The 12260-nt window shown below is 44.8% G+C and overlaps 1 protein-coding gene across 12 annotated transcripts in view; it reads left to right on the forward strand.

Annotated features, from left to right (window-relative positions):
* Window positions 1–12260, forward strand: part of PRR5L (proline rich 5 like) — an 86345-nt gene that overhangs the window by 33898 nt on the left and 40187 nt on the right. For 11 of the 12 annotated variants that reach the window (XM_074401317.1, XM_074401313.1, XM_074401318.1 and 8 more), the window contains one exon: window positions 8816–8864. The exons of the other annotated variant lie outside the window; for it this stretch is intronic. In XM_074401317.1, the coding sequence (XP_074257418.1) occupies window positions 8816–8864 (49 nt within the window). The remainder of the gene's footprint in view (window positions 1–8815; window positions 8865–12260) is intronic. 12 annotated transcript variants of the gene reach the window in all.

The following is a 12260-nucleotide window of genomic DNA, read 5'->3' on the forward strand; positions in this document are numbered from 1 at the left end:
TTTGATCTGTGACAGGTCCGAGTTGAAATACCTTCCTTCTGAGTCAGTTGGTTGCCTGAAACCCAAAGGGAAATCCACCTCTGATTTTTCCATTTCTTTTAAGAGTCTGATGACTGAGGGAGAGGGGGACCCACAGTGCAGGGACAGCTAGGAGGGGATGGGAGGAAGGTAAGCCTGGATCCAGCTCACAGGCTGATACCATAGAGCAATCTCAGGCCTGATGCCATGAGGTAATGATAACAGCAGACACTTGCTTAGTGTTTAGTATGTACCAGGCTCTAAGTGCGTCATATATGTCAACTCTTTTAAAACTCACCACACTTTGTGAGATAGATACTGTATCCCTGTCTTACAAGGAGGAAGTACAGACACAGGGAGGCAGAATAACTCACTTGGAGTCATGTAGCCATTAAGTGCCTGAGCTGGGATTTGAACCCAAGCCTTCCATGTACTTAAACTCTTAGTAAGTGGGCTGCCAGAGCCACACAGAGCTGGCATTATCCAGATTTAGGCTTGATGTACCTGGGCATAGGCTCATGAATAGATCATGAGGTAAGGGTGGGCATTGCCTTCTGAGGAGCCTAGTTTGGTAGGGATTAAGATGAGATCTCTTCTTGGTCCTGGTGACTCTGCCTGCTGATGTGTTACTATCTTGTACCTGCTGTGGCTGAGAAGCAGACTTGGCTTTCAGGTTAGGAAGGGTTATTAGAAATGGCATTGGAAACTCATGGAGTTGGCCCATGTAGTGTTTGGCCTAAAGTTGTTTAGAAATCTGGAAATCTCACCCAAAACTCCAGGTTTCCGGCCTCTCTGGAAAGGTCAGATCTGGGCACTGGACTCATAGTCTGGCATGGAGCCTGTCAGGGTTGCTGAGGCCTGGCTGCTGGCTTTAGAAGGACATTCTTGGACCTTATAGCACACACTCACTCACTTCTCTTCCTTGCCCGCCTCCCCGTGGAATGGGAGATACCACTGCCTCATCAGGTTGGCCTCCATTTGAGTTGGGATCTACTAATGTATGGCCCTTGGCAAAGCTCTGAGCATCAGTCTCAACTGCAAAATGAGCATACATTCCTACCTGTGAGGCTATTGGAGCATTTGGGATGCTGCCGCAGACTGCCGAGCATAGTGTGCCACATAACTAGGAGCTCAGTTAACGCTCTTAGTTGGTTTCCTCCATGTTTCTCACTATTCCCACGGATACCCACTAGGGTGCAGACATGCCCTGAGTCAAGGAGTCAACGACACCATCTCCCATGGGCTCCCATGGAATGGACCAGAGATGGGGGGAGGTGCTTTGTATCTATCTGTTCCTGCTTATGAGAAGCCGCCTCCTTGAAACATGTCCTATTGCAGAAGTGAGGTGGGTGATTTCAGAGCATTCAGCAGTCAGATGGCTGGGTAGCGAACAGCTACAGCATTGGGCACAGGGCTCTGGAGGACCCCCTGCTGTTCCTGGATCTTGAGATGGTCTGAGTGGATCTTGCCAAAGGGCCAGGGAACCTGGGGAAACCCCTACTTGCCAAATGGCACAGAAATATTAACAACTGATACAGTTATTCCAACTCATCTTGGCTCACCTGCAGCACTTCTTACAAGCTGCCTCATCCTCTTTAATCTCATATGGGAGGAGAGTTGGGGCAAAGAGAGGGATTTTGGGCTGGGCATGGTGGCTCATGCCTGTCATCACAGCAGTTTGGGAGGTCAAGGCCAGAGAATCACCAGGTGAGGAGTTCGAGACCAGCCTGGCCAACATGGTGAAACCCCGTCTCTATTAAAAATACAAAAAATTAGCTGGGAATAGTGGTGGGCACCAGTAATCTCAGCTACTTGAGAGGCCGAGGCAGGAGGATTGCTTGAACCTGGGAGGCAGAGGATGCAGTGAGCCGAGATTTTGCCACTGCATTCCAGCTCTGGCAACAGAGTGAGACTCTATCTCAAAAGAGAGAGAGAGAGAGAGAGAGAGAGAGAGGGGGGGGGGGGGTTTGTCACCTTGGGTCTTTCTCGGTGTGCAAGGGAGACTGACTCTGTCCGAGGTGATTTCCCTCTGTCACTTCTGTGCTTGCCCACTCTGCTGCTATCCTGCTGCCCCTGTGTCTCTCCACCAGCTTGACTCCAGGTTTTAATAATGCCTCCTTTACCTTTAAGCCCACAGAAGTGGGAAGTTGAGTTGAGACAAGACGGTGAGAAGTGAGATCGCAGGTCTGTATAATAACAGGAAATCCTGTCAACTGGGGTGGTGTCTCAGCTGGTCAGCCTGGGAGGGAGAAAGAGTGAGATAATGTGGACCAGTCAGTGCTTCCCCATTTCTCCCCCCTACCCCCCCCCCTTATTATGGTTCCTTTTGGCTTCTGGCTGAACTTCACGCTCAGTTTCTCTTTTTGGTCAGGCCTCATGTAAGTGTCCCTTTCACATTACTCCCAGCTCTCCGGCTTCCCTTTTTCTAGCTCAGTGGCTTGTGGTGGTGGTTGGTAGCAGCAGAATTCTGTTTTCAAATGAAACCAGGCATGGAAGTCCAATATGTGAAACAGATGGGACAGGGGCTGTTGAGGCTGAGGGGCTGCTTTCATGTCAGTTTCATGTCCTGGCAATTCTTTTCCCCAAAGCTCTGCCTCCAGCTTCCTACCTTTTCATCCTTTCATCAGCTGGTATGGCCCTAATATATTACCCCCTTTATGAATTTCTCCTGGGTCCTCAATCCCAGGCATAGGAAATGCTAGTCTGGCTGTACTTGTAGAAAGATGCTGAGAAGCAGCAGGCTGGAATTTTCAAGACTCTGGGCTTCTTTTGTAAATTGGGTGAAACTGTAGTACCTCACGCTCGTCAGGCTTTGCTGTGGGCCAGGCAGCATTCTAGCAATTTGATGAGGATTAACCCATTCTACTTGTGCAGCAATCCTGTGAAGGAGATATCCTTATCTTCCCCACATTCTAGGTGAGGAAACTGAAGTATGAAGAACCAATGAATTTGCCCGCGTCCTTGCTAACAGCAGCTACTAAGTGGCTGCTGGGACTCAGAGCCAGGCAGCTCCAGGCTCCCGGCTCTCAAGACACATGTTATCTCCGGCCTGAAAAGTGGGGATATCATTGCTGCTTACAGTTCTATTTTAGGCTTGAGTGTGGGAATGCCTACACTGTTGACAGTGGTGTCTGGCACCTAGCAAGTGCTCAATAAACTTTAATCAGAGGAAAAAATGCCAGGCTGCATCCTAGAAGCAATTTTTTTTATTGTTCATTATGATGGTGATTACTGTTTGTTCCAACAAGTAATTGCTTTTCTGTTGACAGGGCAGTAACCCTAGGAAAGAGTGGGAAAAGCAGAAGAGAGACTGCCAGATTCTAGGCCTGAGCCTGGAAGCTGATTATGCCCTAGGTATTAGGAATCAGGATTTTTATCTTTCCTGCAAGGGAACCACAAACCACAGCCTCTTTAATTTGGCTGTCTCTCTCCAGCTTTTCTCTTCTTTCTTGTCCTTTACAAATTAAATTGGTAAAAGTGAGTAAGGCTACAGGGTAAATTGTCCCACTGTGATTTTGGCCTAGATATCTAATGCCTTGATATTTTTTGCTCTCAACGTTTGGTATGAATCTCCTGTGCCCTGTAAGAGAGTGGCCCAGATCACTCCCTCGTGGGGCACAGGAGAAATCATTGAGCTCTGTTTCTTCCTTTTCTTCTCGCATCCTGCACCATGTCTAGCACATTACAGGTTTTCCGTAAATGATGAAGATTCAAATAACTAATTAATGGGGTCTCTACTCTGAGTTCCTTCTTTTTTTTTGGTGGGGGAAAGGTGGCTTTTAAGTGGGGAAGTGTCTGCCAAGTTCCACTGGAAAGGGTGTATTGGGACAGAGGTGTAGAAAATCCCTTTCTCTCAATTTAGCTAAGACAAGAATAGAGATTTTTTTTTTCAGAAGCATTCTTTCTTTGTAAACCAATGCAAGCAGAATAAACAGAGTATAGGCATGGATTGTTGTAGATTTGCAACATGACTCAGCCACAGTCTGCTCACAGGCTGGTGTTGCCAGCACTGCTGTGGACTCTTGGGCCCCCACTCCCCTTTCTAATTTCTTCACTCTCTGTATTCCTGGGAACAAGGGTTCTTGGGTTACCAGTTTGAGGCAGGTCTGGATTGGTGGGTTCCCAGGACTTGTAGGATTCTCTGTTAGCTGCTATCCACCCCAGTTCCTGATGTTGAGCCCTTGATAGGGACTTCCTCCCACGATTCTTTCTCAGGCTTCTGGCCATCCTGCGGTAACCTTGGTGGTGGTTATTAACTTCATAATCTTAAAAATTTGTTTCTGAATAGGATTGTATTGACATAGTTCCAAAATTTTACACATATAGCAAGGGTATACAGTACAATCTCCCACCCCTGTATCCTAGAAACCAGTTTTCCGTTCTCTCTTCCTCAAAGATAAATATTAGTAACAGTAGCTTATTGGGTATTCTTGCAGAGTTTCTTTATGCATATATAAGGATTATGTATGGAAACATAGCTGATGATACTGGATCCTTTATACAAGGTCTGGGACTGGACTGGGGTCTGGTGATGTGGTATGGTGTCTGCAGGACAGCGTCTTCCTCAGACTTCAGGGAATCAAGTCAGCTAAAGTGTATCATTGCCTTACATAATTTCCAGCAACAGCTTCAAGCTCCTCCAAGGCTTTATGTGTAGACATGTAGAAGAGGACACAAAACCCCAGTGCTTTTTCACATATGATTTTTAAAAATGCATATGCGGGCTGGTGCGGTGGCTCATGCCTGTAATCCCAGCCCTTTGGCCAAGGTGGGCGTATCACTTGAGGTCAGGAGTTTGAGACCAGTCTGGCCAACATGGTGAAACCCTGTCTCTATCAAAAATACAAAAATTAGCTGAGAGCAGTGATGGGTGCCTGCAGTCCTAGCTACTCAGGAGGCTGAGGCACAAGAATCGTTTGAGCCCATGAGGTGGAGGTTGCAGTGAGCTGAGATCGTACTACTGAACTCCAGCCTGGGCAACAGAATGAGACTCTGTTTCAATAAAAAACAGTTAATTAATTACAACAATAAGACTGGGCATGGTTCATGCCTGTAATCCCAGTACTTTGGGAGGCTGGCACCAGTGGATCATGAGATCAGGAGTTTGAGACCAGCTTGGCCAACATGGTGAAACCCTGTCTCTACTAAAAATACAAAAAAATTAGCCAGGCGTGGTGGTGCACGCCTGTAATCCCAGCTACTCTGGAGGCTGAGGCAGAATTGTTTGAACCCAGAAGGAGGAGGTTGTGGTGAGCAGAGATCACACCATTGCACTCCAGCCTGGGTGACAGAGCAAGATTCCACCTAAAAAAAAAATTAATAATAATAAAAAATAAATAAAATGCGTATGTGTTCTATGTGTTTAAAAATCAAGGAGCTATATATTTTGGTTCTAAGGGCCTGTGAAGAAACCCATTCATATAGCAATACAGACTTGAACAGCCAGTTATAAGCATGGAATTGACCAACAAATGTGTTAGTGTTATGTAAACTAAAATGTGTATTCTTTTTCTCTTCTCATTTTACAAGGTACCCTGTTGTATGTACACATTGTTCTGTATCTCACATTGTTTCTTTGCTTACTATGACTTAGATCTTTCACATCCTTATTTAGAGCACTTCTTCCACTCCCTTTTTTAACAGTTACATAGAATTCCATTGCCTGGATGAGCAATCTTTTTATTAGCATTTTACTGGTACACACTTATGTTGATTCCTATATTTTGCTGCAGTGGAAAACTCTGCACAGATAGGACATGTAACACTGTCTAACTCATAACATGCCCAGAAAGAAGGCAGGATTTTGTAAGGGATAAGGGCAGTGCAGCTTATCGATCTGACCACCTAGAGCAATTGAATCTTGACTTAAATGATTAAGTAAGGTCTTTTCTGTTCAGATAACTCTATCAACAGTACCTTGTGGAGAAGGTTTTACATTCTGGATTTGATCAAAGGACAAATGGCCTGGTTCTCCTACTGTACCTGGCTATGGTCCAGTATAGAAAGCAGGTTGCCACGTCGCATCTGGTTCCTCCTCAGTAAAGAACTGGTTGTCACTGTCAGTGTGGTGGAAGGCCCCTCTTCATATTCTACTTCTTTATTCTTACCCATTACCGTCTCATCTCTCCTGTTTGGCTGCTTCTAGCTTCAGAGTCCTTTTCGCTAAGTCTTTGTCTTGGAAGTTGCACGTCTGCCCTTTAGCTTCTGCTCTGCTATTGGCTGATTTCTACCCAGACTTTCTCTTCCTCGGACACTCTACAGATTTCTGGCCTTGGCTGTGGCTTGCTGCACCCTGGCTGCAACGCAAGGCTGCTGTGATTCCACCCTCCCTGTAGAGTGAAGCCCCTTCCTGTCCTCCCTGATAGGAGGGGAGGAGATGTCTTGGATTCCTCAACTAGGTAGCATCATGATGCTTTTCTGAATCCCACTGTGAGATACCCCGGGGCAGTCCTTACTTGTTCCATCATATCCACCCGAACTCACAATTATTACACAGCATAGATCCCTCCTCCATGCTGTTCTCCATGAGGGTATCCATAGTTTTTTGTTTTTTTTTTTTTTATCTCGAAGGCCCCTTAACCTTGACCTCTTTCTTTTTCAGTCTTACCCACGGCATCTTCATGAGCAGAGTGTTTTCCCACTGTGAGTTCTTTGGTACACCAATTCCACAGCATTTTATTTGATCTCAGAATCACGTTCGTCCCGCAGCATCATGAGTACACAAGGTATCTCCTTGGGAAGCTCTGCCCTAAGCAGCCCATCGTTAGGACTTGTTTTTTCACTTTAGCACAAAACTTGGCTTCTTCACATATGGTTTTGAGCCTTCCCAAGGACCATGAAAACTTGTAGGGAGGTGTTTCTTCCTCCTGTGGTCAGAAGCAATCTCCTTACCTCTTCCTGTTTCAAAGCCTCCATCCACTTGGGGCTGCCCTGTAGGCTGCTGTTACCTGAGAAACACCTCGAGCTTCTGCCTCAAAGAATACTGATGCCTAACCTGCTCTTAGCTTAGCGGCTTTTGAAGAAAGCTTCCCTCTCTCAGATCACACCTGCTCACATCTGGGAAAACCCTTGGGTTGTGTTGATGGGGTGGCCCTCCATGAGCCTGCCATTAATTGGCTCTCAGCATGCAGCATCCACAACAGGCATGTGTTCTGTCCTGGGAAAAGGAAGGTATTTTCTTTGTTCAATGTGTGTTTGTGGCTTTCCAGAGCTTTTTCTGGCACAGAGATTCAAATCATGGGTGGTTCGTTCTTCTTTTGTCTAATTTTATTGTGCTGTTTTCTCTGCACATAACAACATCTTGCTGTAACGTCCTGTTTATCCTTCAGTGACATGTGTGAACGCGTTTTGGGGGAGTAAACACTCAGCAAGGGTTGTCAGAAACCTGAGCATTTGCTCCTTAATAACCATAGCCAACGGGATGAGTAAAGAAAATCATTTGAAGTCATGAAGGGTTTACTCCGTAGGGAACTTACTGGATCTGGGGAGCCAGTTATTCTTGTTTTTAGTTCCCTTACCTTGTCTGGATCAAAATATAGATAGTTCCATTATTTGTCACAAGGAGAAGGAGAGCTGGTGTCAATATCCCTATCTTCCATTGGTAGTTTTAAATTTTTTTGAAATGGAGTCATGCTCTGTCACCAGGCTGGTGTACAGTGGTGCGATCTCAGCTCACTGAAACCTCTACCTCCCAGGTTCAAGCAGTTCTCCTCCCTCAGCCTCCCAGGTAGCTGGGACTACAGGCATGCGCCACCACGTCCAGCTAATTTTTGTATTTTTAGTAGAGATGGGGTTTCACCATGTTGGCCAGGACGGTCTCGATCTTTTGACTTCATGATCTGCCTGCCTCGACCTCCCAAAGTTCTGGGATTACAGGTGTGAGCCACCATGCCTGGCCCCATTTGTATTTTATTAGCACTTAAGATCATTGAAATCGTCTTGTGAGTATACTTATTAATGTGCTATCTATCCACCAGCCCCCGAAAAGAGAAATTCCCTGAGAGTGGAGACCTTGTCTGTCTTATTCACCTTTGTACTCCTGGTGCTAGAACAACACATAGCACATAATGAATCACTCAGTACACCTACATTGCTGGATAAATAAAATCTCTCTGTTCTCTCTGCTGTGGTCTCCTTTGAAGACTGCCTCAGTCCATTGGGCTTGGGTGGTAAGACCACCCAAACCATGATACCAAGTTGAATTTTTGGCCTGGGGGGTGTTCTGGATTTAGAGATGAGACAGGGTGGAGTTATGGGAAAAGATGTTGAATTTGTGGAAAGTCTGGGGTCAGATCTTGGCTCTACCACTGATTTGTTTTGGGGAACTCTCTGAGGCATAACTTTTAAATCTGTACAGGAAGAATAATAATTACTCCTCTCTCTTTCCCTAAATACACTTTATAATCCTTGGTTGAAGAATGTATGAAAAATGTGTTTACACATTTGCTCTGCAAACATGGAGGAGTGCAAAAATAATGACCTTTTTTTTTCCTTCTTTTTGCTTCATATAAAGCCAGGTGCCCTGGCCTGCCCCTAGCAGCTTTGCTAGAATTAGGATTTCCTGTGGCTGGCTGCCCTCTTTAGAGTGCTACTTTCTCAGCGTGAACTGAAGAATGGATCTCCTTCTAGGATTTCCATCACTGCAATTCCATGATGAAAATGGGGGTGGGGGGATCAGGACCTAGGGAAGTGCCCCCCCACTTCTCAGGCCTGGCCCCGGCCCGTGCCACTGGTGAGCACATTGTCACCATGAGTTGTACCATCAAGGGCTCCTTGACGGTGTTTCTCTTCTCCCCAGGCGGCTGTTGAAGAGTGAACTTGGATCATTCATTACAGACTATTTTCAGGTAAGCTGTGTGGATCTCGGCATCTGTCATCATGCATGTGGGGGGATGGGCCTAAAGTGGGTGGCCAGTGCTGTACAGCTGGACATTCCTTCCACAGCCAAAATGATGCATCCCAAGACCCTGCTGTGTGCTGTGCTTCACAGAGGGACACCAGGCCCGTGTGTCCCGGCAGCTGATGGAGATCACAGGCCCATGCAGCTGTCCTCAGGCATTTTGGTCTCAGAACCCCTTTAGACTCGTAAAATGCATTGCTTATTTGGGTTATGTCTAACTTTACCATAATAGAAATTAAACCTGAAGAGCTTTAAAATAGATCTTCATTCATTTAATTAATAAGCCTATTACATACTAGCACAAATTACATTTTTATGTAACAGAACTCAAAGAATAAAATAGTAAGGAGATCTCTGCATTGTCTGGCTTCATAGAAGATAGTTGGATTTTTTTTTTTTTTAATGGAGTCTTGCTCTTGTTGCCCAGGCTGGAGTGCAATGGTGTGATCTTGGCTCACCGCAACCTCCACCTCCCAGGTTCAAGTGATTCTCCTGCCTCAGCCTCCTGAATAGCTGGGATTACAGGCATGCGCCACCATGCCTGGCTAATTTTGTATATATATATATATATATATTTTTTTTTTTAGTAGAGACAGGGTTTCTCCATGTTAGCCAGGCTGATCTTGAACTCCCAACCTCAGGTGATCCATCTGCCTCAGCCTCCCAAAGGTGTGAGCTACCACACCCAGCGACAGTTAGATTCTTTTATCTGCTTCACTTTCAATTTGTAATGATATTGCATGTCATATCGTTTTGGGAAAACTCCACTGTAAACTTGTGGAGAATGTAAGAGAAAAACAAATAGCTTAGTATTACTGAGAAAATAGTTTTGATCATGGGTATCCCTTGAAAGAGTTTCGGTCCCCCTAGGGGACCCTGAATCATACCACAACTGGATCCATTGTCTGATCCAGACAATCAGACTTCTCCCCTGTCTATACATTGTTGTTATAAAGCTAGTGAGTTTAAGGTTCCAGGACCAATCAGAGAATAGTTTCTAATTCACAGACACAAGCTGTTTTTGTGACTCTAACCAATGGCGTATGGTGGAGAGGGAATTGGGAAGTGCTGGGTGACAGGGAGTAACTGGGTGGCACCTTAGTGAAGTCAGAGTCCCCATTCTCATTTGCTGAGTGGGCAAGCTGTTTCACCTCTCTGTGCCTGTTTCTTCATCTATGAAATGGGAATAAAAATACACCTTATAAGGTTATTATATGCTTTATGTAAAATAACACATGTAAAGCCCTCTGTGCATAGTGTGTAGGGGGCAGTAGAGGGTAATGGTCAAGATCGCAGCCTTTAGAGGCAGAGTACCTGGATTCTATGCCCAGCATAACCACTTCCTAGCTGTCTGACCTTGAGCAAGTTGCTTTACCTCTCTGTATTTCCTTTTCTGTGAAGCAGCAGTAAGAGGACCAAACCTCATAAGGTTGTTGTGAAGTAAGTTATTTCTAAAAAGTGCTCAGTGACTAGCAGAGAGTAAGACAGTAAGAAGTGCTTATTAAATTTATATAAGTGCCTATGTGTTATTCTAAGGTGGAATCCATCTCTTTTAATGGAAAGTAGCATACAAATGCATAACATCTTGGTTTCAGGTTAGCAATATTATTCTGTATCCAAATAGAGCATACTTTAAGACAGTTTAAAGAGATTTTAGGTTTTGAAAACAGTATAGGCATCCTTTTATAATTTTTCTTTATGAGATTCAGGAAGCTTAAATTTTTATATGCATTTTAAAAGAATGACTTGTCAGTTACACACACACACACACACACACACACACACACACACACACACACACAAACATGGCCAGCTCCTCTGCATCTGAACAAACCAACACCCACCAGAAGCCTGGAATTCAGTCGGGTCATATGTCTCAGCTGCTTGGAAGACGGCTCCTGTTCAGGGAGAGACAAACATAAAGATGAAGAAAGAGATAATTAGTCACAAATGTGAATCATGTCAGTTGCCTTTGACACAAAGGTCAGTCTTGGCCTCACTCTCTTCTCTTGCTGTCTCTACTGATTGATTTTTTTAAAATCTAACTACAGAGAAGTGGTTTTTCAGTCAGTCCTGGAAAAACCTGCTGGGTTGAATTGCCTTCCTCCTTGACATTTAAAAGCTCCATGGTTTGGTGTGGTTTCAATCAGATTTTAAATGTCATTTGTCTTTTGGCGCTGGGGGTTACCCCTAAGACGGGTAGGGAAGGGTGTTTGGGTGGGGACTTGTTTATCTGGGAAGCCCTGAGGTTTTCGGGGGTGGTTAATACTGCTTACAAAGCATGCCAGTTGCTTAAAAACTAATAACCACTTGTCATTTCCTATTGGGAACATAATCAGAGAAGCTGCTTTGTGAATATGGAGTCTCTTGCCAGGGGTGTGGAGTGAGGACTGGTTTTCACAGTTTTAAATAGAAGTTTTCTTTATCTAAGGTTCTGATCTAGACACAATTGTTATTGTCATTTTAATAGACTTTAAGTGTCATGTGGACACACAGCTTTTTTTTTTTCTTTCTTAGTCTGTTTTGTTCCCCACTCCCTGCAAAGTTTCAGGAACATAATAGATGCTCAGTAAACCTTCTTGGGAGAGAGGGAGTGATTTTATTAAATCACTCCCACCGATAACTGAAATGATTTTAGGTGATGTGTGCAATGACATGAAATAACGTTAGGGCTTGTGGTTAGAAACTGCTCCCCTTTTTTATTTTCCTTTTGCTCTTGGGATGCTGCTAAGGAGTGTCTTGAGTTGCACCATGGTGTCCTCTTCCCTCCTCCAGGACTTACTGATCTCCCTTGTTTGAAGAAGAGGGAGCAGTCCTTGAACTTAAGATTTCTTCACATTATTTGGTTGGCCTTGAATTGATCATTTGCCCTTGAACTGACCAATAGGTCATGGATACGTGGTTTTGTTTGAGATATATTTTTCTGCATGTATGTGTACTTGTACGTGCATGTATATGTATGTGCACATATATAAATGCATATATATTTATTACACTTAGTAGAAATGATGTTGCTATGGTTTCTGTTTTAAACATAGTTACATGTTTAAAAAGTGGATTGAGCCGGGTGCGGTGGCTCAAGCCTGTAATCCCAGCACTTTGGGAGGCTGAGGCGGGTGGATCACGAGGTCGAGAGATCGAGACCATCCTGGTCAACATGGTGAAACCCCGTCTCTACTAAAAAAAATACAAGAAATTAGCTGGGCATGGCGGCGCGTGCCTGTAATCCCAGCTACTCAGGAGGCTGAGGTAGGAGAATTACCTGAACCCAGGAGGCGGAGGTTGCGGTGAGCCGAGATCGTGCCATTGCACTCCAGCCTGGGTAACAAGAGCGAAACTCCAT

The sequence above is a fragment of the Saimiri boliviensis genome, chromosome 6, assembly GCF_048565385.1.
Source record: "Saimiri boliviensis isolate mSaiBol1 chromosome 6, mSaiBol1.pri, whole genome shotgun sequence".
NCBI classification, from domain to species: domain Eukaryota; kingdom Metazoa; phylum Chordata; class Mammalia; order Primates; family Cebidae; genus Saimiri; species Saimiri boliviensis.